This window comes from Zea mays, chromosome 4, assembly GCF_902167145.1.
Source record: "Zea mays cultivar B73 chromosome 4, Zm-B73-REFERENCE-NAM-5.0, whole genome shotgun sequence".
NCBI lineage: Eukaryota > Viridiplantae > Streptophyta > Magnoliopsida > Poales > Poaceae > Zea > Zea mays.
The window spans coordinates 41,560,346-41,587,094 of NC_050099.1; the positions used below are offsets into that span (position 1 = coordinate 41,560,346).

At 46.9% G+C, this 26,749-nt stretch overlaps 2 protein-coding genes across 2 annotated transcripts; both read right to left on the reverse strand.

Annotated features, from left to right (window-relative positions):
• Positions 1-15,480: 15,480 nt before the first annotated feature.
• Positions 15,481-19,377, reverse strand: LOC103653153 (serine/threonine-protein kinase-like protein CCR4). Its single transcript, XM_008680115.3, has one exon. It carries the CDS (start codon positions 18,467-18,469, stop codon positions 15,893-15,895), a length of 2,577 nt encoding a protein of 858 aa, XP_008678337.1. The 5' UTR covers positions 18,470-19,377; the 3' UTR covers positions 15,481-15,892.
• Positions 19,378-19,518: 141 nt separating this feature from the next.
• LOC100192704 (DNA-binding bromodomain-containing protein) lies at positions 19,519-26,120 on the reverse strand. Its single transcript, NM_001317179.1, has 8 exons — positions 25,828-26,120; positions 24,860-25,657; positions 24,659-24,736; positions 23,594-23,831; positions 23,072-23,150; positions 21,550-21,691; positions 20,629-20,937; positions 19,519-20,075 (listed from the first exon to the last, which is right to left on the reverse strand). The coding sequence occupies exons 2-8, from the start codon at positions 25,613-25,615 to the stop codon at positions 19,863-19,865; spliced, it is 1,815 nt and encodes a 604-aa protein (NP_001304108.1). The 5' UTR covers positions 25,616-25,657; positions 25,828-26,120; the 3' UTR covers positions 19,519-19,862.
• Positions 26,121-26,749: the final 629 nt, after the last annotated feature.

The window sequence follows — 26,749 nt, forward strand, 5'->3', positions numbered from 1 at the left end:
TGTTGTCACAGAATGCACATAAAATAAAATCCCAGCATGATGCATAATTTATTTTTGGGTGTTCTTGGTTCTAATTACCCACTTTTAACTAGTGTTGATCACATGCAATGAATAGTAGAGGCCACAAACTAATGAGTTTATCTCTATCCACTTTTATTACACTTTTGAGTATTACACTCAGTTTGGGTGCACCGGACAGTGTCCGGTGCGCCAGGCTGACTCTGGTGAAAAAGGCCACTCTCGGGAATTCATCGGCGGCGTACGGCTAAAATTCACCGGACTATCCGGTGTGCACCGGACTGTCCGGTGAGCCAACGGTCGGCCGCGCAATCCGCGCGTGACGCGTGGCCGGGCCAACGGTCTGAAGGGGGCACCGGACTGTCCGATGTGCACCGGACAGTGTCCGGTGCGCCAACGGCTCCAAATTGCCAACGGTCGGCTGCGCCAAAACAAGAAAGAAATCCGCACCGAACAGTGACCGGTGGTGCACCGGACTGTCCGGTGCGCTAGTCGACAGAAGGCAAGATTTGCCTTCCTGGAATGCTCTCAACGGCTCCTAGCTGCCTTGGGGCTATAAAAGGGACCCCTAGGCGCATGGAGGAGTACACCAAGCATTCTCTAAGCATTCCTAAGCACCAAGACTCCAATTCCGCGCATTTGATTCTTTGTGATAGCAACTAGAGCTCCATTTGAGTAGAGAACTCTTCGGGTTGTGTTGTGAGCTCGAGTTGTGACTTGTGTGCGTGTTTGTGCTCTGATTTTGTGTCTTGTGTGCGTTGCTCATCCCATCCTTACCTCCGTGCTTCTTTGTGAACATCAAATTATAAGGGCGAGAGGCTCCAAGTTGTGGAGATTCCTCGCAAGCGGGATATAGTGAAACAAAGCAAAACACCGTGGTATTCAAGTGGGTCTTTGGACCGCTTGAGAGGGGTTGAGTGCAACCCTCGTCCGTTGGGATGCCACAACGTGGAGTAGGCAAGTGTTGGACTTGGCTGAACCACGGGATAAACCACTGTGCCTATCTGTGTTGATCTTCTTGTGGTTATTGTGTTTTGCAAGAACTCCTCTCTAGCCACTTGGCTTTATTGTGCTAACTCCTAATCAAGTTTTGTGGCATTAAGTTTCAAGTTTTTACAGGATCACCTATTCACCCCCTCTCTAGGTGCTCTCACTTACTTTATAATTCACTGTCCCGCATTACATTATCTAAACCTAAGGATTGACTAGTTTGTATTTACTTTATCCTTGTTTACCTTTTTGGGTTAATCATGGTTAGCTTTATGCTATTGCTTTAACTTAATCAATGAACATGATGTGATTATTTATGATACGATGATGTTATCCCGATGATGATATTATGTTACTCTAGGGGGCTCGGGCCATTTTCCCTGAGTACCTCTCCGTAAGGACCTGTTCGTGGAGTGACCACCCGGGATAACAGTGCAGCCATGAGGGTGGAATAGGACGCCCTTAGCTGATTAATTAGATGAACCTGGGGGTATAGTTGGCTTTGAGGGAGGGCCGTCAATGGGGGCCGGGGCGTAGTGCTCGCTCTGCTAAGGTGGGGTGTAGAGGTTCATTCGATTTGGTTTTGTGAGTCACCCACCTTGGGGAGGTGTACTGCGTTTGTACGACTGGCGAAACCTAACGAGCAGCTATGCACCAGGGGAGTCTTTGTAAAGGCTACGCAGTGATACCCTGCCAGGCCACCTAGGTAGTGGTCAATGGGGATTAGCTCTCCCTGGGCAGAAAGGGAATCATGACTCATGGGTAAAGTGTGCGACCTCTGCAGAGGGTTAGAAACTGATATATCAGTCGTGCTCACGGTTAAGAGCGGCCTTGGGATCCTCTTTGATTAGAGATACAGATCGTTCGAGATACAATGGTTTTATTTATGGTTTTGGCTCGATGATGATAATGATGTTCCTCGATGAGAAAATGATTCACGGGTTGGTTATATTATAAAACTTGGCTTCCACTAATAATAAATACCTAACCAACTAAAAGCAACTGCTTTAACTTTAACCTCACATAAAGCTAGTCCACTTCAGCCAAACGGGACATTTGCTAAGTACGTTGATGTGTACTCACCCTTGCTTTCACAAAACACCAGGTTTCCTTTGGTGCAATCTATGCTCAGGTAAAGAAGAAGGCATCGAGGCGGATCTCCAGGAGTTCCAGGACTTCGACGAGTTCGAGGATTAGGCTAGCGACCTCCCCCAGTCAGCTGTCTGTGATGAGTTAATTTACGTTGGCTACGTTTCGATTATGTGTACTTTGATCTATATTATGTAAATGACTCTAGTCTTTAATAATATTACTTACTCTTTATTGTTATTCGAGGCATTGTGCTATGACGAGTCATTTATGTAATTGTTAGGTACGTGAGTTCTGATCCTGGCACGTACATGGTTCGCATTCGGTTTGTGAAAGGGAATTAGGCTTATACCTAGTCCCTAATTAATTTTGGTGGTTGAATTGCCCAACACAAATAATTGGACTAACTAGTTTGCTCTAGTGTATAAGTTATACAGGTGTCAAAGGTTCACAACAAGCCAATTAAAAAGACCAAAGTTGGGTTCAAAATAGAGAGCTAAAGGCATCCCGAAAGGCTCCCTGGTCTGGCGCACCGGACTGTCCGGTGGCGCACCGGACAGTGTCCGGTGGCGCACCAGGGGACTTCGCGCAGAACTCCTCAGCCTTGGGAATTTTTCAGGGCCGGCGCGCTATAATTCACCGGACTGTCCGGTGTACACCGGACAGTGTCCGGTGCTCCAAGAGGACGCGGCTCTGGAACTCGCCAGCTTCGGGAAACTGCAACGGCTAGTTTGGTGGTTGGGGCTATAAATACCCCAACCACCCCCACATTCAAGTCATCCAAGTTTTCCACCTTCCAACTACTTACAAGAGCTAAGCATTCAATTCTAGACACACCAAAGAGATCAAATCCTCTCCAATTCCACACAAGTCTTTAGTGATTAGCGAGAGAGATTTGCCGTGTTCTTTTGAGCTCTTGCGCTTGGATTGCTTCTTTTCTTTCTCACTTGTTCTTGTGATCAAAACTCCATTGTAATCAAGGCAAGAGGCACCAATTGTGTGGTGGCCCTTGCGGGGAAGTTTTGTTCCCGATTTTGATTTGAGAAGAGAAGCTCACTCGGTCCGAGGGACCGTTTGAGAGAGGGTAAGGGTTGAAAGAGACCCGGCCTTTGTGGCCTCCTCAACGGGGAGTAGGTTTGCGAGAGCCGAACCTCGGTAAAACAAATCCGCGTGTCATACTCTTCATTTGCTTGCGATTTGTTTTGCGCCCTCTCTCTCGGACTTGTTTTTATTTCTAACGCTAACCCGACTTGTAGTTGTGTTTATATTTGTAAATTTCAGTTTCGCCCTATTCACCCCCCTCTAGGCGACTATCAATTGGTATCGGAGCCTGGTGCTTCATTAGAGCCTAACCGCTCGAAGTGATGTCGGGAGATCATGCCAAGAAGGAGATGGAGACCGGCGAAAAGCCCACTACAAGCCACGGGAGCACTTCACCGGAAGAGTCCCGCACCAAGAGGAAGGAGAAGAAGAAGGACTCCTCCAAAGGGAAGGAGAAGAAATCTTCTTCACATCACAAAGAGAAGAAGGAGAAATCCTCTTCCCACAAGCCGCATCGGAGTGGGGACAAGAAAAAGAGGATGAGGAAGGTGGTCTACTACGAGACCGATTCTTCATCGACATCCACCTCCGGCTCCGACGCGGCGTCCGTCACTTCTAAGTGCCAAGAGCGTAAGAAGTATAGTAAGATTCCCCTACGCTACCCTCGCATTTCTAAACATACACCTTTACTTTCCGTCCCATTAGGCAAACCACCAACATTTGATGGTGAAGATTATGCTAGGTGGAGTGATTTAATGCGATTCCATCTAACCTCACTCCACAAAAGTATATGGGATGTTGTTGAGTTTGGTGCACAGGTACCATCCGTAGGGGATGAAAACTATGATGAGGATGAAGTAGCCCAAATCGAGCACTTCAACAGCCACAACCATACTCCTTGCCTCTCTAAGTAGAGAGGAATATAACAAGGTACAAGGGTTGAAGAATGCGAAGGAGATTTGGGATCTACTCAAGACCGCGCACGAGGGTGATGAACTCACCAAGATCACCAAGCGGGAAACGATCGAGGGGGAGCTCGGTCGCTTTCGTCTTCGCCAAGGGGAAGAGCCACAAGATATGTACAACTGGCTCAAAACCTTGGTAAACCAAGTGCGCAACCTCGGGAGCAAGAAATGGGATGACCACGAGGTGGTTAAGGTTATTCTTAGATCACTCATCTTCCTTAACCCCACTCAAGTTTAATTAATTCGTGGTAATCCTAGATACACACTAATGACTCCCGAGGAAGTTATCGGGAATTTTGTGAGCTTTGAATGTATGATCAAGGGCTCAAAGAAGATCAACGAGCTTGATGATCCCTCCACGTCCGAAGCACAACCGGTGGCTTTCAAGGCGACGGAGGAGAAGAAGGAGGAGTCTACACCAAGTAGACAACCAATCGACGCTTCAAAGCTCGACAACAAGGAGATGGCTTTAATCATCAAAAGCTTTCGCCAAATCCTCAAGCAACGGAAGGGGAAGGATTACAAATCCCGTTCCAAGAAGGTTTGCTACAAGTGTGGTAAGCCCGGTCACTTTATTGTTAAATGTCCATTATCAAGTGACAGTGACAGGGATAACGACAAGAAGAGCAAGAGGAGAGAAAAGAAGAGGTACCACAAGAAGAGAGGCGGCGATGCCCACGTGTGCCGCGAGTGGGACTCCAACGAGAGCTCCACCGACTCCTCCGACGACGAGGACGCCGCCAACATCGCCGTCACTAAGGGACTCCTCTTTCCCAACGTCGGCCACAAGTGCCTCATGGCAAAGGACGGCAAAAAGAAGAAGGTTAAATCTAAATCCTCCACTAGATATGAATCCTCTAGTGATGAAAATGCTAGTGATGAGGAAGATAACTTGCGCACTCTTTTTGCCAACCTCAACATGCAACAAAAGGAGAAACTTAATGAATTGATTAGTGCCATTCATGAAAAGGATGACCTTTTGGATTCTCAAGAGGACTTCCTCATTAAGGAAAATAAGAAACATGTTAAGGTTAAAAATGCTTATGCTCTAGAAATTGAGAAATGTGAAAAATTATCTAGTGAGCTAAGCACTTGCCATGAGACAATAGACAACCTTAGAAATGAAAATGCTAATTTGTTAGCTAAGGTTGATTCTCATGTTTGTAATGTTTCAATTACCAATTCTAGAAATAATGATAATGATTTACTTGCTAGGATTGAAGAATTGAACATTTCTCTTGCTAGCCTTAGGATTGAAAATGAAAAATTGCTTGCTAAGGCTAAAGATTTTGATGTTTGCAATGCTACTATTTCCGACCTTAGAACTAAGAATGACATGTTACATGCTAAGGTTGTAGAATTAAAATCTTGCAAACCCTCTACATCTATCGTTGAGCATGTATCTATTTGTGCTAGATGTAGAGATATTGATATTAATGCTATTCATGATCACATGGCTTTAATTAAACAACAAAATGATCATATAGAAAAATTAGATGCTAAAATTGCCGAGCATAACTTAGAGAATGAAAAATTTAAATTTGCTAGAAGTATGCTCTATAGTGGGAGACGCCCGGGCATCAAGGATGACATTGGCTTCCAAAGGGGGGACAATGTCAAACCTAGTGCCCCTCCTAAGAAATTGTCAAACTTTGTTAAGGGCAAGGCTCCCATGCCTCAGGATAACGAGGGTTACATTTTATACCCTGCCGGTTATCCCGAAAGCAAAATTAGGAGAATTCATTCTAGGAAGTATCACTCTGGCCCTAATCATGCATTTATGTATAAGGGTGAGACATCTAGCTCTAGGCAACCAACCCGTGCTAAGTTGCCTAAGAAGAAAACTCCTAGTGCATCAAATGAACATAGCTTTTCATTTAAAACTTTTGATGCATCATATGTTTTGACTAACAAATCCGGCAAGGTCGTTGCCAAGTATGTTGGGGGCAAACACAAGAGCTCCAAAACTTGTGTTTGGGTTCCCAAAGTTCTTGTTTCTAATGCCAAAGGACCCAAAACCGTTTGGGTACCTAAAGTCAAGAACTAAATTTGTTTTGTAGGTTTATGCATCCGGGGGCTCAAGTTGGATCATCGATAGCGGGTGCACAAACCACATGACAGGGGAGAAAAAGATGTTCTCCTCCTACGAGAAAAACCAAGATTCCCAACGAGCTATCACATTCGGGGATGGAAACCAAGGTTTGGTCAAAGGATTGGGTAAAATTGCTATATCTCCTGACCATTCTATTTCCAATGTTTTTCTTGTAGATTCATTAGATTACAATTTGCTTTCCGTATCTCAATTATGCAAAATGGGCTACAACTGTCTCTTTACTGATGTAGGTGTCACTGTCTTTAGAAGAAGTGATGATTCAATAGCATTTAAGGGTGTGTTAGAGGGTCAGCTATATTTAGTAGATTTTGATAGAGCTTAACTCGACACATGCTTAATTGCTAAGACTAACATGGGTTGGCTCTGGCACCGCCGACTAGCCCATGTTGGGATGAAGAATCTTCATAAGCTTCTAAAGGGAGAGCACATATTAGGACTAACCAATGTTCATTTTGAGAAAGACAGGGTTTGTAGCGCATGCCAGGCAGGAAAGCAAGTTGGTGCCCATCATCCACACAAGAGCATCATGACGACCGACAGGCCGCTTGAGCTACTCCACATGGATCTATTCGGCCCGATTGCTTACATAAGCATCGGCGGGAGTAAGTATTGTCTTGTAATAGTGGATGATTATTCTCGCTTCACTTGGGTGTTCTTTTTGCAGGAAAAATCTCAAACCCAAGAAACCTTAAAGGGATTCTTAAGACGAGCTCAAAACGAGTTCGGCTTAAGGATCAAGAAAATTAGAAGCGACAACGGGACGGAGTTCAAGAACTCTCAAATCGAAGGCTTCCTTGAGGAGGAGGGCATCAAGCATGAGTTCTCTTCTCCCTACACGCCACAACAAAATGGTGTAGTGGAGAGGAAGAATCAAACTCTATTGGACATGGCAAGGACCATGCTTGATGAGTACAAGACTTCGGATCGGTTTTGGGCCGAGGCAGTCAACACCGCCTGCTACGCCATCAACCGGTTATATCTACACCGAATCCTCAAGAAGACATCTTATGAACTCCTAACCGGTAAAAAGCCCAACATTTCATATTTTAGAGTCTTTGGTAGCAAATACTTTATTCTTGTTAAAAGAGGTAGAAAATCCAAATTTGCTCCTAAGACTGTAGAAGGCTTTTTACTAGGATATGATTCAAACACAAGGGCATATAGAGTCTTTAACAAGTCCACTGGACAAGTTGAAGTTTCTTGTGACGTTGTGTTTGATGAGACTAACGGCTCTCAAGTAGAGCAAGTTGATCTTGATGAGATAGGAAATGAAGAGGCTCCATGCATCACGCTAAGGAACATGTCCCTTGGGGATGTGTGTCCTAAGGAATCCGAAGAGCCTCCAAATGCACAAGATCAACCATCCTCCTCCACGCAAGCATCTCCACCAACTCAAAATGAGGATGAAGCTCAAGTTGATGAAATAGAGGATCGAGCAAATGAGCCACCTCAAGATGACGGCAATGATCAAGGGGGAGATGCAAATGATCAAGACAAGGAGGATGAAGAACAAAGACCGCCACACCCAAGAGTCCACCAAGCAATCCAACGAGATCACCCCGTCGACACCATCCTCGGCGACATTCATAAGGGGGTAACTACTAGATCTCGTGTTGCACATTTTTGTGAACATTACTCTTTTGTTTCCTCTATTGAGCCACATAGGGTAGAGGAAGCACTTCAAGATTCTGATTGGGTGGTGGCGATGCAAGAGGAGCTCAACAACTTCACTAGGAATGAGGTATGGCATTTAGTTCCACGTCCTAATCAAAATGTTGTAGGAACCAAATGGGTCTTCCGCAACAAGCAAGACGAGCATGGTGTGGTGACAAGGAACAAAGCTCGACTTGTGGCCAAGGGATACTCCCAAGTCGAAGGTTTGGATTTCGGTGAAACCTATGCACCCGTAGCTAGGCTTGAGTCAATTCGTATATTATTGGCCTATGCTACTTACCATGGCTTTAAGCTTTATCAAATGGACGTGAAGAGTGCCTTCCTCAATGGACCAATCAAGGAAGAGGTCTATGTTGAGCAACCTCCCGGCTTTGAAGATAGTGAGTACCCTAACCATGTTTATAAACTCTCTAAGGCGCTTTATGGGCTCAAGCAAGCCCCAAGAGCATGGTATGAATGCCTTAGAGATTTCCTTATCGCTAATGGCTTCAAAGTCGGCAAGGCCGATCCTACTTTATTCACTAAAACTCTTGACAATGATTTGTTTGTATGCCAAATTTATGTTGATGATATTATATTTGGGTCTACTAACGAATCTACATGTGAAGAATTTTGTAGGATCATGACACAAAAATTTGAGATGTCTATGATGGGGGAGTTGAAGTATTTCTTGGGATTTCAAGTAAAGCAACTCCAAGAGGGCACCTTCATTAGCCAAACGAAGTATACTCAAGACATTCTAAACAAGTTTGGGATGAAGGATGCCAAGCCCATCAAGACACCCATGGGAACTAATGGGCATCTCGACCTCGACACGGGAGGTAAGTCCGTGGATCAAAAGGTATATCGGTCGATGATAGGTTCTTTACTCTATTTATGTGCATCTCGACCGGATATTATGCTTTCCGTATGCATGTGTGCAAGATTCCAAGCCGACCCTAAGGAAGCTCACCTTACGGCCGTAAAACGAATCTTGAGATATTTGGCTTACACTCCTAAGTTTGGGCTTTGGTATCCTAGGGGATCCACTTTTGATTTAATTGGTTATTCGGATGCCGATTGGGCGGGGTGTAAAATCAATAGGAAGAGCACATCAGGGACTTGCCAGTTCTTGGGAAGATCCTTGGTGTCTTGGGCTTCAAAGAAGCAAAATTCGGTCGCTCTTTCTACCGCCGAAGCCGAGTACATTGCCGCAGGCCATTGTTGCGCGCAATTGCTTTGGATGAGGCAAACCCTGCGGGACTACGGTTACAAATTAACCAAAGTCCCTTTGCTATGTGATAATGAGAGTGCAATCAAGATGGCGGATAATCCCGTTGAGCATAGCCGCACTAAGCACATAGCCATTCGGTATCATTTTCTTAGGGATCACCAACAAAAGGGAGATATCGAGATTGCATACATTAACACTAAAGATCAATTAGCCGATACCTTTACCAAGCCACTTGATGAACAATCTTTTACCAAACTTAGGGATGAGCTCAATATTCTTGATTCTAGGAATTTCTTTTGCTAACTTGCACGCATAGCTCATAAATATGCCTTTGATCATGTCTCTTTCATATGCTATAACTAATGTGTTTCTCGAGTCTATTTCAAGCCAAGTCATAGGTATATTGAAAGGGAATTGGAGTCTTCGGCAAAGACAAAGGCTTCCACTCCGTAACTCATCCTTCGCTGTCACTTCAAGCAACTCTCCATTTCTGGGGGAAAAAAGCATGAGCACCAAGCAAAAGGACTCCGTCTTTGGTATAATCTTCACTCATTTATTTATTAGGGGGAGAGAGTAATTCTTAGGGCTCTAATGATTCCGTTTTTGGCGATTCATGCCAAAGGGGGAGAGAGTATGAGCCCAAAGCAAAAGGACCGCACCACCACCCATTTCAAAAATTTAGTTTTTCAAAGAGTATTTTCAAATTGGTATCTTATTGTGTTCAAAAGGGGGAGAATGTAGTATTTCAAAAATAATATATCAAAACCCTCTTGAACACTAAGAGGAGGATCTCATTTAGGGGGAGTTTTGTTTAGTCAAAGGAAAAGCATTTGAAACAAGGGGAGAAAATTTCAAATCTTGAAGATGCTTTGCAAAATCTTATTCATTTACCTTTGACTTTTTGCAAAAGAACTTTGAAAAGGATTTACAAAATAGTTTGCAAAAACAAAACATGTGGTGCAAGCGTGGTCCAAAATGTTAAAAATAAAGGAACAATCCATGCATATCTTGTAAGTATTTACATTGGCTCAATTCCAAGCAACCTTTGCACTTACATTATGCAAACTAGTTCAATTATGCACTTCCATATTTGCTTTGGTTTGTGTTGGCATCAATCACCAAAAAGGGGGAGATTGAAAGGGAATTAGGCTTATACCTAGTCCCTAATTAATTTTGGTGGTTGAATTGCCCAACACAAATAATTGGACTAACTAGTTTGCTCTAGTGTATAAGTTATATAGGTGTCAAAGGTTCACAACAAGCCAATTAAAAAGACCAAAGTTGGGTTCAAAATAGAGAGCTAAAGGCATCCCGAAAGGCTCCCTGGTCTGGCGCACCGGACTGTCCGGTGCACCAGGGGACTTCGCGCAGAACTCCTCAGCCTCGGGAATTTTTCAGGGCCGGCGCGCTATAATTCACCGGACTGTCCGGTGCTCCAAGAGGACGCGGCTCTGGAACTCGCCAGCTTCGGGAAACTGCAACAACTGCTCCGCTATAATTCACCGGACATGTCCGGTGTACACCGGACTGTCCGGTGTAGCTGCGGGGCAACGGCTACTTCGCGCCAACGGTCGCCTGCAACAGCAATTAATGCGCGCCAGAGCGCGCAGACGTCAGGCACGCCCATACTGGCGCACCGGACACTCTACAGTTCATGTCCGGTGCGCCACCGGACATCGAGGCGGGCCCAGAAGTCAGAGCTCCAACGGTCAGAACCCAACGGCTTTGGTGACGTGGCTGGCGCACCGGACATGTCCGGTGTGCACCGGACTGTCCGGTGCACCATGCGACAGACAGCCCCACCAAACGGCTAGTTTGGTGGTTGGGGCTATAAATACCCCCAACCACCCACCATTCATTGCATCCAAGTTTTCCACTTCTCACCACTTACAAGAGCTAGGCATTCAATTCTAGACACACCAAAGAGATCAAATCCTCTCCAATTCCACACAAGTCTTTAGTGATTAGCGAGAGAGATTTGTCGTGTTCTTTTGAGCTCTTGCGCTTGGATTGCTTCTTTTCTTTCTCACTTGTTCTTGTGATCAAAACTCCATTGTAATCAAGGCAAGAGGCACCAATTGTGTGGTGGCCCTTGCGGGGAAGTTTTGTTCCCGATTTTGATTTGAGAAGAGAAGCTCACTCGGTCCGAGGGACCGTTTGAGAGAGGGTAAGGGTTGAAAGAGACCCGGCCTTTGTGGCCTCCTCAACGGGGAGTAGGTTTGCGAGAGCCGAACCTCGGTAAAACAAATCCACGTGTCACACTCTTCATTTGCTTGCGATTTGTTTTGCGCCCTCTCTCTCGGACTTGTTTTTATTTCTAACGCTAACCCGGCTTGTAGTTGTGTTTATATTTGTAAATTTCAGTTTCGCCCTATTCACCCCCCTCTAGGCGACTATCAGTTTGCCTTTCAAAATCGGGTGTGACACCATCCACACCTTTTCCTCCGGCATTGTGCGCTGCTGCTGGAAATAAGACTCACACTTGTTGACGAAGAGCAAAGGGTCAGACTTCCCATCGTAGCGTGGGAAATCAAGCTTATGGAATCTAGGCGGGCGGTCGAGGTCACGATGCCCGACTGGGCGGCCGCCACCCTTGTCCGACGTCAAGGCGGACTTGTCCGTGAGGCCTACCAGCTCGGCTTTCACGGCCATCAAGTTGGCGTTGAGGGCCCTCAACATAGACACCACATCAGCGAGGGTCGGATCCGCCATGGCACGGTGAGCCACGGTGGAGGTAGTGGAAGAGGAAGGCGACATTGGTGGGCTATGGGAAATGGCCGCGGCAGCGGACGGAAGGGCGGATGCGGTGGACAGATGGGCAGAACGGGTGGGCGAGGAACGTCGGGATCTGGATACCAGGTTGTCAAGAGCAGAGACACTCAAGGTGGTGGGTCGCCGACTACGTAGTTCGTAGTCGCGGTCCGTGGTCGTCGACCGAGTTTTGCCCCCGTGCCATCTTCGTCGATCGGGTTATTCCCCTGATCGTCGGCTTAGGTAGAGGTAAGGAGGAGATTGGAGGTAATAATATTCTTAATCCTCAATTGGTCGGTACATGGGTATATATGGCCTGCGGCTCAACTAATTGGAGAAACAAACTCCACTAATTTAGGAATAGCAGATAGAAAGAAATCCCTAACTAATTGGAGAAACAAACTCCACTAATTTAGGACTAGCAGATAGAAAGAATTCCATAATTTTCTTCTTAGCCACTGGTGGTGGCCACGCCGCGCACTCAGCTACGCGTTTCTGGGCTCGGCGCACATCACGGGTCCTATGGCGCCTGGTGTAGGTGCGCCCGCACATTACATAGATGCAGTTAAAATTTCACCATATATGCACCCCTAGAAAATAATTTAGTATGCGTCCACTAGACCAATTGCACCCTCCTCAATTTTGCTCTAGGTTCGCCACTGTGATGGAGATCCAATCCAATAGCAAGCAACAGATGAGCAGATCCAGTTACAGCTAGCTAGCTTTGTATGATATGGCGTACGTTGACTTGGAGGCTTAATTGATCACCCTGGCATGTCCCTTACTGATCTATCGAGTTGACCTCCATCGCCTCAGCCCTGCATGAAGAAACACCCAACACGACACCGCCTAGCTAGCTAGCTGATGAGCTGCCCATTAGCCTTTGTGCTTTCTTTCCGTCTCTTCAGTTTGTCGTCCTTCTTCCTTCCCGCTTCCCGGCACCTTTGGTTCTATGTTCTCAAAAGAAGTTCACAAAAGAAGGAAAGAATGAATAAACAGGCGCATACGCCTCGTAGGGATGACAATAAACTCTAAATTTTACACTAAAAGATTTAAAGATCGAATCATGTTAGGATTGAAACTCTATTTTTATTTATTTATGAACTAAATTATATTTAGTATATTAACATTTTGTAAAGAATTATTTAGATCATGATCCATTAAACATCCGGCGGATACTCAAGCATCGGTTCAATGATTTTTCTCAACTCTCTCTCTACCACTTGAGTCGGCAGGAGTATCTCCGATCATTATACTTGCTCTAACAGGCCTTTCATCGATTGGTTGGTAATATAAAGTTGGTACGTTGAGCCTCCACCAAATGGCTCTACTACCTTGATGGACGATAGGTGATGGAATAACCGATTTGGGGTTCCGAATTCAATGCTTCCATGCGTAAGCTGCAAGGGAATTTTTGCTACACCCTGTCCCTGCTCATGGATCACGAGCTAGCTAGCTAGCTTCTTCTAGCTAGCATCCCTCCCAATTAAGGCCTTTGATTTGAGGGACTCTATTTTAGTATTATTTAGTCCCTAAATTACCAAACGACGTGACTAAAATAAGGACTAAACTGTTTAGTCTCTACTCCCTCAAAAGGTGACTAAAAGAGACTAAATCATATTAGCCCTCGTTTGGTTTCTTTAGTCACCTAACTAAATTTTAGGGACTAAGATTTAGTCACTAAAGTACCTTGTTTGGTTCTTGTGACTAAATCTGACTAAAAAGCATTAATTGATGCGAATAATGATTGCATTACCCCTATTAATTAGTTGATTCCTGCTGTACTAAGAAAGATGAGAGGGCAAATGAGGTAAAAATCCTACTTTAATCCTTTTTAGTCGCCCCTTTGAGAACTTAAGTTTAGTCACCCCACTCTAGTCACCATGTTTGCCTCTTTAGGACTAAAAATGACTAAACTTTAGTCACTAAACTTTAATCACCTAAAACCAAATGGGGTCTTAATTTCACTTTTCGCCCCTTCTTTATTTCAGTTGCACTAATGACGGGAAAAACACTAAGAGATATTTTGGTCCTCTTATGATTTATTTAATGCGTTCTGAATACTTTTAGTCCTTAGAACTAAATATGGTAGAGACTAAACTTTAGGGGGTGTTTGGGAGTGAAGTTTTTTCACAGTTTTAGAAGAATACTGCAGTATTCTCAAATACTGCAGTATTATATACATAATGGTGTTTGACAAGTTGACTAAAATCTCTGTTTTTAAAACTGAAGTATTGCAAATACTATAGTTGTTTTAAGGTATTCTAAACTTAGGCCCTGTTTGGCACTGTAGCTTTCAAATACTACAGTATATCAAAACCATAGTATACAAGATGTCGTGACAGAAAACCACAGTTTTAACAAAACAGTAGTAAAAACGTAGTATTTCTTAATACATAGCCATGTTTGGTAGCACAGTTTTTGGCTTGTTTAAATTCAACCATCAGCTCGACATGATTGGTAGCACAGTTTAAATTCAAATAGCAGTTACCATCGGCTAGAGAAGTTCAAAATAAAATTAGTCCATCGAATACATGATGCAGCAACCATCAACCGACAAAACATTCTAGCAAATACAAGATAATCAACCAATGGTTAGATGGAAATCATTCTCAGTTTTGTCCTCCTTCCCAACTCCTTGCCAGCTTGATTCTGCCATGAATAGACATGAATAGAGAGGAGAATGAACAGGTACTTACCAGTTCTATCCTCCTTCCCAGCTCCTCGCATGTGGTGCTGGCTCAATGGACCACTGCACAAGCGAGAAGGGTGGCGGAGAGATCCAGGGGAAGAGAACCTAGGGAGGGGTGGCCTGGAGGAGATGAATCTGGGCAGCCGGCAGGAGAAAGAGCTGGGGGCGGCGGGAGTGCGTTAGAAGAGTTGGGTGATGGCGGGAGAAAAATATTGGCGGGTATGAAAATAGCGCGAGTCGATCGGGTTGCGACGGGGGAAAACACGCGCCGAATAGAAAACTTGGGTCCGAACATCTGTATCAAATACTCCAAAAATACTGTGGTTTTGGTTAAACCATAGTATTAAAAACTCTGTTTTCTAATGATCTCTCAAACAGCTTCTAGTCTAGAATACCGTAGTATTAGCCGATACTATGGTATTTCTCAAAAACCATGAAAAAACTTTACTTCCAAACGGGGCCTTAGGTCTGAACCTCAGTTTCCAAAATTGTGGTATTGTAAACTGCGGTATTGTCATGACTAAAGTATATTGTAGTATTTCAAAAACTGTGGTTTTCAAAAACTTTGTTCCCAAATAGGGTCTTAGTTTCCTATCTAAACTTTAGTCACTAGACTAAAGTAACCAAACGAGCCCTAATAAGCCGTGCCGTATTATAGACCACAATTAGTGTACTAATCAGTATCATGCCGCCATCAATACAGAGTTCGTTTCCAAGACTGCTGCATCCTGCCAAAACTGCTGGGGGCAAAACCAACAGAGGATCGGATTTTTCATTTTTATATGGAGCATGCAGAGAACAAGTACTATTTGTTTGCTAGAATTGTGAAGGCCGGGGCAGCATGTGTTGCCATACAAAGCTACTTAGGCACTGCAGCTGTCAGCATATCAAATGATTGTAGGTGATGATTACACCCAGTCCGAATGTGTCATTAAAAATATATAATTGTACAGCACCAGTTGGTTGAGTTAAGTACCGTTGTTACATCTATCTCCAGTTCTCCACACCACCTCACACAGGTCACAGCTGTATCATCTTCTTCTTCCTCTCTCTCTCTCTACCAACCCAAAGTCACAAATTAGCTTCTTTCCCCGCCCCTACATGCTACATGTCAGATTTGGTCAAGCTACCATTCACTGAGATTTTATCTCATCTATACAAATCAAAAATTTAAATTAGACACAAAAGGATGCATCTGAAGAACTTCTTTCCCTCTCTGTTATTTTCTGTTTCTTTCTTCTTTTGAAAATTAACCGTTTTATGGACATCAACTAATGCAGTCTATGTATGTATACCAACCGTGAAAAAGTAAAAAGAGAAGAGACAAAAAAAAACCCCGTGATATTTTACATCGTTGAGTGAGACCTGCCATGGGTGACGGGTCGGCTCGAGCCGAGGCCGAGACCGAAGCCGAAGCCGAAGCCGAGCTCGCGTGTGTGGAACGGGCTCGGGTCGTCGGACTCGGAGCGCGAACGCGAACGCGACAGGTCGGAGCCGCCGTGCCGGGAGCTGTTGTGTCCGGCGGCGGCCACGACGGACTCCTCGCACAGGGTGACGGCCCACTCCAGCTCCGCCACCACCTCAGACATGATCGGCCTCGCGCGCCCCCGTGGTCGGACGCACTCCGAGGCGATCTTGGCGACGCGCGCCACCGCCTCCACCTCGTGCCCGCGCGGCGGCGGCACGCGCTCGTCCAGGATCTTTGTGACGCTGCCCGCCTCGACCGCCGGCACGGCGAACTCGACCACGTTCCGGGGGGACCCGCTGCCGTCCTGGTTCGTCCGATGGATGGCCTTGCGGCCGGTGACCAGCTCCAGCAGCACCACGCCGAAGCTGTACACGTCGCTGCGCTCCGTCAGTTCCTGCAGCCGGTAGTACTCCGGGTCGATGTACCCCACCGTGCCGGCCGTGGCGGACGCCGGCGACGCGGCGGCGCCCGTGCCGCCGCTGGCCAGGGACAGCCCGAAGTCGGACACCTTGGCCGTCCAGTCGCCGTCGAGCAGGATGTTGGAGGGCTTCACGTCGCGGTGTATGATGGCTGGCACGGCGTAGCAATGCAGGTACTCCACGCCGCGCGCCGCGTCCAGCGCCACCCGGAGCCGCGTCTCCCACGACGCGAACAGCGGCGAGTACCCGCCGACGTCGTTGCGCCGCCCGCTGCCGTGGAGGTGGTCGTGGAGCGCGCCGTGGGGCATGAACTCGAACACCAGGATGCGCTCGCCGCGCTCCTCGCAGAAACCCAGCAGCTGCACCAGGTTGCGGTGGTTCACCCGCGACAGCAGCCGCAGCTCCGCACGGAACGCGCGCTCCGCGTCGAAGCGGCGGCGCCGCCGCCCACCGCTGCCGCTGCGCTCCGCGCGCTTGATCGCCACCTCGCGCCCGTCGGGGAGCCTGGCGCGGTACACCGACCCGAAGCTGCCGCTCCCGATCTTCTTCTCCTCCGAGAAGCCGTCGGTGACGCGCGACAGGTCACGAAGCGTGAACTCCTCGCATCCGAGCGGCGGGACCGGCGGCGCCGGCATGGCCGTGGCCTCCACATCGCGGCACAGCCGCCGGGACGACGACTCCCCGAGACGCAGCGTCAGCGTCTTCTTGTTGTCCCGCTTCCTGTACGACACGAGGTACAGCGCCACCGCAGCCGCCGCGAGCACCGCGGCGCCGGCGCCGCCCACGCTGAGCGCGACGGCCAGGGTCCTGGCCTTCCTCTTCCCGCTGTCGTCGTCTCCGGCTGCCGATCGCTCCCTACCGTTGGTGATGAGGAGCCTAGAAGCGTTCAGCCGCACCGCGCAGGCTTGGCAGACGGCGAGCTCCTCGCCGCCCTCGGAGCCGCCGCTGCCACAGAGCGCGCCGGAGCCGGAGATGATGTCGCAGGGGCAGCTCTTCTTGTGCGTGCAGGCGCCGGGCATGGTGCTGTTGTAGACCAGGCTACCGCCGGTGCCGAATCTGTCGGTCCTCCCCCAGCACGCGACGGAGTAGTTGCTCCTGAGGATGCCGCACACCGCGCCCCCGTCGGCCTCGATGGCCAGGAAGTCCGCGTTCCGGTACTGGTCCGGCACCTGGACGGCGCCCCAGCACTGGACCCTGCCGATGCCGGAGAGGATGCAGGTGGAGCCGTTGCCGAGTGCCATGGCCAGCATGTCGGCCGGCAGCTCGTGTGCCGGCACGTTGGGGACGTCGCCGTCGTCGTCGCCCCAGCAGCCGAATCCACCCTCTGCGTCGACGGCGCAGGCGTGGCGGTGGCCGGCGGCGATGGTCGCGAAGGCCGCGGGGGCGGGAGCCAGCGACGGCGCGGTCATGGCGCCGAAGCAGCTCATGCTGGTGTTATCGAGCTTGTCGATGCCGCAGAGGAAGTCGTGGCCCAGCGCGATGCGGGAGAAGTCGAGGCCTTTCGGGAGGGCGAGGCGCGGCCACTCCCAGCAGCTGGGGCCGTGGTCGTCGGAGAGGCCGCAGGCGTGGGAGCCGCCGGCGCTGAGCGAGCGAAGCGAGGGGCCCCAGTAGAGGCGGCGGCCGACGGGGCGGGAGCGGTTGGCCGCGAACTCCTCGGAGAAGGACCACCAGCGCATGGCGGCGTGGCCGCCGAGCGGCGCCATGAGGCCGCACAGGAAGTCGGTCCCGGCGGCGATGGCGTTGTAGGGGATGTCAGCGGAGGGGTAGACGAACTGCTGGCCGTCGGGGAGCGAGGTGCAGCGCAGCTTGGAAGAGCCTGGTGGCCCCGCTCCCGCGTCATCGGCGCTGGTGACGAGCGCGCAGACGAGCGTGGCGTTGGGCGCGTGGGAGATGGCGACCGTGGAGAACTGCCGCGACGCCGCGCACGCGTCGACGATCAGGAGGAGGACGGCGGCGACGAAAGCAAGACTCGTGCTCGTGCTCGTCAGGAGGAAAAGACGGCGGTGGCCGGCGTGGGCATGGCTAGACATTGGCATCCGGAGGGAGGAGACGACATGAGCGCGCGAGGTTGCCGTTGCTTGCCCCGGCCCTGCCGCGCTGGACTGCTACGGTACGCGAGGGGAGGAGAGATCGGGAATCGACAATCGAGTGGGTGCCTTGGCTTCGCTTGGATTTTCGCTTTTTGTTTGTTTCTAGTAGGTGAGCGCGCGCCCATGGAGGGAAAGAAACGCGTTTGCGTGGAGTTTTCTTTTAAAAAAAACAAATATATTTCTCTCTTCCCCCCCCCCCCCCCCCCCCCCCCCTTCGTTCTTTCTTTCTTTAGTTACAATAATATATAAAAAAACAAGCAAGAAGCTGCTGCTCCACAGGCTCCAGAGATGAGGGGTTGGTTTGGTAGACTTGACTTGGTCCATTTCAGATTCAAGTGTCAATGGAGAAGAGATCCCTGCTGATGCTCTCGATTTTTGTCTGCCAGCAGCCAGTCAGTTTCTGGATCAACACGGATTTCATCCCTCCCATTCTTTCTACGATTGTACTCTTCTTCCATCCACTCATTCTCGTGTCATCAACCGACCAAGGAAACCTAGGGGAAGGACTTGTTAGACACATCCACACACATGCATGGTCTTTTGGGTTAGAAAGGTTTTGCAGCTTTCGTACTCCTGCTACTTGCCTGCAGTACACTCGACTCGAGGTTGGTTAGGTTTACAGCTCACTTACTCAAGAAGGGAACCACCTTGTACTGCCAAAAGTCATTCAGCAAAGATTAGATTGCCCGGGATGCTTAAAACACCCTTCAAGAATGGCGATGCCGCAGATTTCCTCTTCACTGTGCGGCACATGCATACCGCCATTCATACCATCATAGTATAATGCACTACTAGTCTCAAGGAACCTCCTCACAGAGGTAGGTGACAGGTCTACAGCACAACTGATTCCAGAATGTCAGAGCAAATATTCAAGTCCGAATCATCAATCATGTATGTATCCCAGTCTGATCTTCTGTTGGGGCGAAGAGCATCTCTTTTCTTTTTCCTCTCTCTGGTCAGGTGGGCAGTTGGGGAGAAGAATTTGCCCAGACAATAAACAAACCCTTCAGATCATCAAATTATATGGGAGGGTGTTTCGTCAGACCAAGAGCCCTATTCCAGGGCGGCAAGCAAATGGACCAACATGTGGCTATCACAATTACCCCCCACATAAAATAAAATAAAATAAAAATCAAACAGAATTCTGAATCCATATGCCGCCTACAGAGATGGGAGCACGCCTCAAACTAATCTCGCACCCACATGTATGTATAAACTACTAATCAGCCTCAGCATTCCAACCTGCTTCCATGTCTTGAGGGGTACAGCTTTTGCCAAAGTCAGCGCCGCTACCTACCTGGAGCTTCACTTCACAGAAAAACCAGGCTCCCAGAAATACCTACCGCTTCATTATTGCCGCCATGGCTACATGCAGAGGGCTCGCCTTCACCGGGGCTCGGCGTCGCGGACGGAACAGGGAATGTCGCCCCCTGAAAGTGCTGCTCCAGTTGCTGGGGAAGAGGCTCGCACGGAGTTGCAGGAATAAAGGGTTCTCCTGCTGAATAGGATAGTCCTCCATTTCAATCTCTTGGCTGGTGGTCTCTGTCTGCCCCTGTGATGACACGACACAAAAGCTGAGCTTTACCTTTTTCCATAGATTCATAGCCGGCATGCAACAATGACTTTGTGCCCACTGTAGTTGTTGCCTCTGGCACTACTACATAAGATGTGCGGGTCATAACAAAGAGAAACAGCACAGAGACAGTAAGCCACTAACAGGTGTACCGACAACAGGGCATGTCAGTGGGACCAAAACCAGATTGCCCAGGTGACACTCGAGCAGACATAGGACAAGATGAGGAATGAAGTCAAACTGTGAATCAAAAGATCCCAACCACTAAGCAATATAGCTTATATAGAACCTTTTTTTTCCTGTACTAATCCTAGCATATTATCAAGTAAGGGCTTGTTCGGTTAGCTCTCAATCCATATGGATTGAGCGGGATTGGATGGGTTTGAATCCCAAACAGCTCAAACTTCTTCACAATTTTTTCCAATCCCATCCAATCCATGTGTATTGGGAATAACCGAACAAGCCCTAAGAATGGCAACATACACATGGAAACAAAATTCTGAGGCTGTCCTGAAAGTCTGGCTATAGTTACCTTTTGCTGGTGATGCTCAACATCAGAGTACTCGTTAGGCTGAATGCCAGTGGGGGTGTGCTCTTCGTTACTGTTCATATCTCTATACTCAGTCTGTCCTTTTTCCACCAAATATTGTCTGGAACCCTCGTCTTCATAGTCAAGAAGCACCAAACTAGATGTCTGATCAACGGACAACTTTCCAACATCTTCCATCTGAATCTCAGAATCGTTTGCTTCTGATGCCTCTTTGTACACATAAGTTTGTGACGGCTGCTCCTGGCTAGAGCAAGTGTCATGATTACCAATATTATTAGCACCAGAGTTTCCCTGACAAGCAAAACATATATTAGTTCAAGGTGAATACAACCTGCGTGCTTGAAAACACCTCTAGTCCTTTACGCTCGGAGAATAAGAACATCACAACATGTAGTATAGAGAGTAAAAAAAACATTGATTGTGCCATGACTAAGTATACAGTGAGAAAAGCCAAAATTGATACTTGGAATGATTCAAGCAGATGTAATATATACCCAACATCATCTTGATATGTAAGCAACTAAGCATTACTTTGATGTTCAGATTTCAGAAAGATAGAAATAGAAAATTGGAGAATTTGGGTGCCTATTTCTTCTTAATTAAAAAGACACCTAGTTCCTCCTAGGTTGGTCGAGTTTTCCAGAAACAGAAAATTGCAGAAACAAGAGTGCCATTATTCAAACGGAGACATTGTAATATGAGTATACTACTTTGATGTTAACGACAAAGAGTTGCAGATAACAGAGGCATGGTTGTTCAATTGAAAGAAGTGTCATATGAGTCTTCCAGAACACCAAAATGGCAACAGAAACATGGAGAAATAAAATTAAAGCGCATTTGGGAAGACCCCTTGACCAAAAAGCATAACAACAGAAATAAAATGATGTAGATGTTCAAGCTAACCTCCATGTCATGCTGCTCAGAAGGGTTACTATCCATTGCAGCAGTTTCATTATCTATAACAGCCACTATTTCATCCCTTTCTTTCTTACGCCTTGTAACTTGACAAACAGCACATATGCAGTCACTTTTATGGCGATCGTTCCTGCAGTCAAACATCATGTAAGAACGCTAAACAATATAGTCAATATGGCCCTCCTACTAATTCTCCTAAAGAAAAGAAAAAAACAATAAACATCTTCTAAAGCATTACAGGTCCATTCCAACTTTCAAAGGAACCATCATCGGAAAAATTCAGTGTTTCCAGTGGCGGAGCTTGACCATAGAAATAAAGGGGAGCAGTTCATAGAACTCTAAATTAAACAACAATGAACAGTATCGATTTCACTGTTTAACTAGTGGAAAATTGCATTGGCAGGGGAGGCAATAGCCCACTTTGGCCTTAACCAAGCTCTGCCCCTGAGACTGAGGTCACCAGCACGAATAAGTTGGCGTGCAAAACACTGTTCTGACGCTGTAGATTGTGGGCTTTAAAACACACAGTACGATAGGTCATAGGTGATTGTCCACTGGTGAGCTCAGTGACTCAGTCTGAGTGTTTCTAAGAGGAATAAATATACATGATCTTAGTGTTGAGTAGTGAAGGTCTAAATCAATACTCTTTTCAGAGACAATAGACTAGCTATGTAACACGTTTAATTGATACAATATCAGACATGGAAATGGAACAGCACTGAAAGACCCTGAACCTGAAGAGGTGGACGATTTCAGAAGAGATGCATGATTTCTCTTATGATCTTTGAATATTCCAGTTTTCCACTTATTCTTAACTAAATAACTAGCCAATATGCAAGTGAGGGCACTGTTGCCTGTTGACGTCGGTTTCATGTGATGGGATGGTGGTGCAGAACACACCACCAGAAACCGAGATTGTATAAGTAAATATCATCCATAAGCATCCCAAACCGAAATTGAAAATCCCATACCAGCATTTGGCATAAGACTAAAAGGGTCAAGTCATAACCTAATGAAGTGTTTAACGTTGCAGAATGCCTAGCATGTGCTCTGATGGGGTGGGTGTGGTCATCTTTTTTCCACGTCGAACTCGAATATTTTCCTTTATTTCCAACCTCTATTTGCCAGTACCACAATACATCATAATTGTCACATGAGGGATGAAAACCGTTTCCGAAAATCCCATAACCGGGGCCTCGTAATCGTATCGTTTCCGTAAAGACAATGTTGTTTCCGAAAATTACCGTTTTTAAAATTTGAATTTCAAATATCTATCAACATCATATTGTAGTCGCCAACAAGTAGATTAATTATGAAATCGGGTAAATTTCCGACCGACCGGCAACCGTTTTCGTATAGACGATATCGTTTCCGACCGTTTCCGATCGTTTTCATCCCATCTACATTTGTGCTGAAGTTGCACGACACATCAGCTTCGCTTCATGATAGTTTAGCCTCTAGAATAGATTAAGAACTTGCATGCAGCTGCCGGGATAGGTTAATGGCATACCCTGGGCGTCGCCTTTTGTTCTTAACCTTGCTTTTTGAGTGGCCTTTCGCATCCTCATCGCCAGGGTTGTCATTGCCGCCTACATAATATCTGGGTAAATCATATATGGGAGCACACGTAAAGGGAAAGGGAAATTCCAGATGGGTCGAAATGGATGACAGTTATGTGTAAGAATAGTTTTCCATTGCAACGAAATGCTTAAGGAGGGTGCAATGATCGCATATTTAGTTCATTGTTATAATCCAAAAGTTCTAAAAAATTCTGGGTACATGTACATCAGATGTACATGACGCAATAAGCTTGTTTTCCTCACTGCTCACTGAATTATATTTTAAAATAAATCATAAATGTCTGACAAATGAATCGATGATAAAATAGACATTGATGACATATATTTAAAATTCATTTGCATGCTACTTGAAATTACAAATAGTAGCAGTTGACAAGAATCAAATCAAATCAAACATTTAACAGAAGTAAATTAAGGACAAATGACGATAACTGCAGATATCCAATACATACCACTGTCTAGCACATCAGAATACAAGCCAGCGGCCAACCAATATTTCATGAAGCCCTTCTTGACCCGTTTCATAAGCTCAATTATGTAATCACCTTTACTATTGTACTTGGTACAGTTATCCCATATGAACTGTACATCCTTATATACATCCTCTGAATTCATATACTTGTCACCACGTTCCAAGTTTTGACATATTGTGCCAAAATCCATAGGAGTCTCAATAACATCAAAATAATCCTACAAAGTTCGATATGTGTTATGAGTTGGGAAACAGGTGACGTGAAAGAATAAGCAAAAGATATATATTCATCAACATATACTTATATAGCTAGGTACTTGGGTTAAGACAAAGGCTAGGAGACATAGATAGAAAAATCCAAGAAACAAAAGGAAAATAAAAACTGCAGCTGCCAGCTGAACTTATCCACGTTTGAGGTTTCAACTTTGCAATATCTTTCCTTACCCTCTTATCTATGTTCCATATATCACAATATGCACCTGAGAAAGTTAATGTACCCTGATAGGGTTTTGCTCCCAGTGTCATAAGAAAAGGTGAAGCTTTCATCCTAGTTAGATAAGCATTCCCATGATAGAAGTCTAGACTCTAGACAGTAGTATTAAGAAAAGACACGTTGAGTGTACTACCCCAAAATTTAGATCTTTGCGGATAGAATTTGACCCACCAGAAGACAGACAGACTAAGGGCAAACGACAAATTCAATACACATTTATAGAAACCATCTCTGAAGTTCTGAACCCACAGCACGGGTGGTCAAAATTATACCACAACTTCTCAAAGGATTAAACTACTATGTGCTACAGCCTATAGGTCATTTCATCTGGAAAGCGTACGGTCTATGGTAAAGCTTTAACCAGGTACTGTGCACCTTATCTAGTTAATACAGTTTAATCAACCCCCTTGGATGGTTTTACAGGGTGGTTTTCCATTGCTGGTGTGCCACACTGGACAGGCAAGCCATGCTTAACAGATGAAGAGTTGTGGTGTATGTGTATTACTATATTTCAAACCAAAGAAACCGCAATGCCTAGTACAAAATACTCACAGGTATTTCTAATGCAACAGGATCCACTGGAACATTGAACGGATCAGCAGCGTCCATCTTCATAACTTTCTTAATAGCCTGAGAAACAAGTGAGAACAGAGTTTGAGTATAACCTTTATTATCCAGAATTCCAGATTCAGCAGATCCCTCACAGGTAAAACTCAATAGACATCAAATGAAGGTAAACCGAATTCTACTCACTTCTAATGCAGCAGCCAGCTCTTTCTCATTGCGCTGATGTTCCGGAGTAGACTGTTTTTCTTCGGACTCCTGTGAGCTCCTCAGCTCCACCGCATCCTCCATTTTTTTGCTTCCCAAAAGAGCTTCCCGCTTGCTCGGAGGACGCTCATCTGTTGAATCGGATTTCCGATCCGGAGTGTTGCTTTCTACAGAAGGCAGCCCCGCCAACTTGATCTTGATGCCTCCTACTTTCCTTGAAACCTTTTCCTTATCTGCGTCACTCGACTCCAGCCCCTGCCCCTCTGCTTGCTGCCCATCCATTACAACCGTAGCCTTCTCCGCATCAGCTCCTTTGACCACTTCAGGGACAGCAGCGCTCTCCGATGCACCAGCATCAGCAGGCAGCACTTGAGCTTCCAAAGAATCCTGCTGCTGCGGGCGCAGCGGCGAGTCCACCGTCTTGGACGACTTGAACTTCAGTTTGACACGGCCGTACACAGCCCCCACCTTGGGCCTGCTGTACGTTATGTCCGCTGGAGGATTAGCCGGCGCGGTGGCACTGGGCTTCCGAGGTGGCTCAGAAGGTTGAGCAGGAGGAGGAGACGGTGGTTCAGGCACTGCTGCCCCAGCATCTACGAGCGGCGGGTTATCCTCCTCAGCCTGGTTTCGCGGGCTGTCCGACGCCTCCGTGCTGGAACTGGACGCGGATTCCGGCGAGGTGGACTCCGACGGATCAGCCTTCTTGTCCGCCGGCTTGCGGCCGTGCTTGCGCTTCATCGTGCTCCTGACGTTTTGGTGGCGACCAAGCAGCAGACGCGGCTGGAATCGACCGACGCGGCAAAGGAACAGCGTTGCAAATAGACGGGGGAATAAGCAGGTGTTCGGGCTCAGATTGCGCCCGGGAAGCGCGGAAGTCCACGGAACGAGACGAAACGGATCGCCTGGCGGACAAACACACCCAGGCGAAGCCAAGAGCTAGGGTTCCTTACCGGAGAAGAGGAGGAGCAATTCGGTCCCAGGGCCCCGAGGATCTCGGACTGGCGCGCGTCCAGCACCAGCAGCACCAGGGATAGCTCGGGGACGCGCGGTGCGCGGGAAGGGAACGGGCGCGGCGGGCGGAGGCGGAGGTGGAGGCGGAGGCGGAGGCGGAGGAGGCCGGGGAGAGCCCAAGCTCGCTCGGTGGTAGACGGCCGGAAGGGACACAAGTCAGCGAGTAGGCCGCTATTATAACTGGGCTGTTTGGCCTTGCAGGCCTGTACTTCTACTGTCTTTGTTTCTTCTCATATTGGACCTTTTGATGGGTCTCTGATGGGCCTTGTAGATATTTATTTCGTCCCAAATCACAATATACAACAGCTGACTCTAGATGACACTATTTTATATTGTTTAAAATAAAAGATGAGATAGAGAATCTGCTGAAAATAATCTTAGTATGTCCGATTTAGGGATATTTTATTGTTATTATACAAACAACGAAAATATGCTATCATTTTCATTATCAGTCTCTCTCCTCTTTTCCACTTGTACAAGTATATATCCAGATTATCTAGATCAAAGACGATTGTTTGGACTGCTGCAGCCGTAATCCATAGAAACAAAAATATTGTAGAAGCAGTAGAAGGCGATACGGATAAAAACCAAACGAAGAGGCTGAAAAGTAGCTTCACAAATCTTAAACTGATTCTTATTTTCACCTCCTTAATTTTTTTATGAAGTGATTTTGGTAGGAAGGCAGTTGATTCTTATAGAGTTTGAGGGACTCGCTTTCTGAGCATACCCTCCGTAAGAATCATGTCTCCATGACCGAGTGGTCAAAATGCACATAGATTCTGATATAGAGCGTACAAGAAACATGTTTTCCATTTACAGCGGAAGGTAGTTATAAGATTTAGGGCTTGTTCGGTTAGCTCT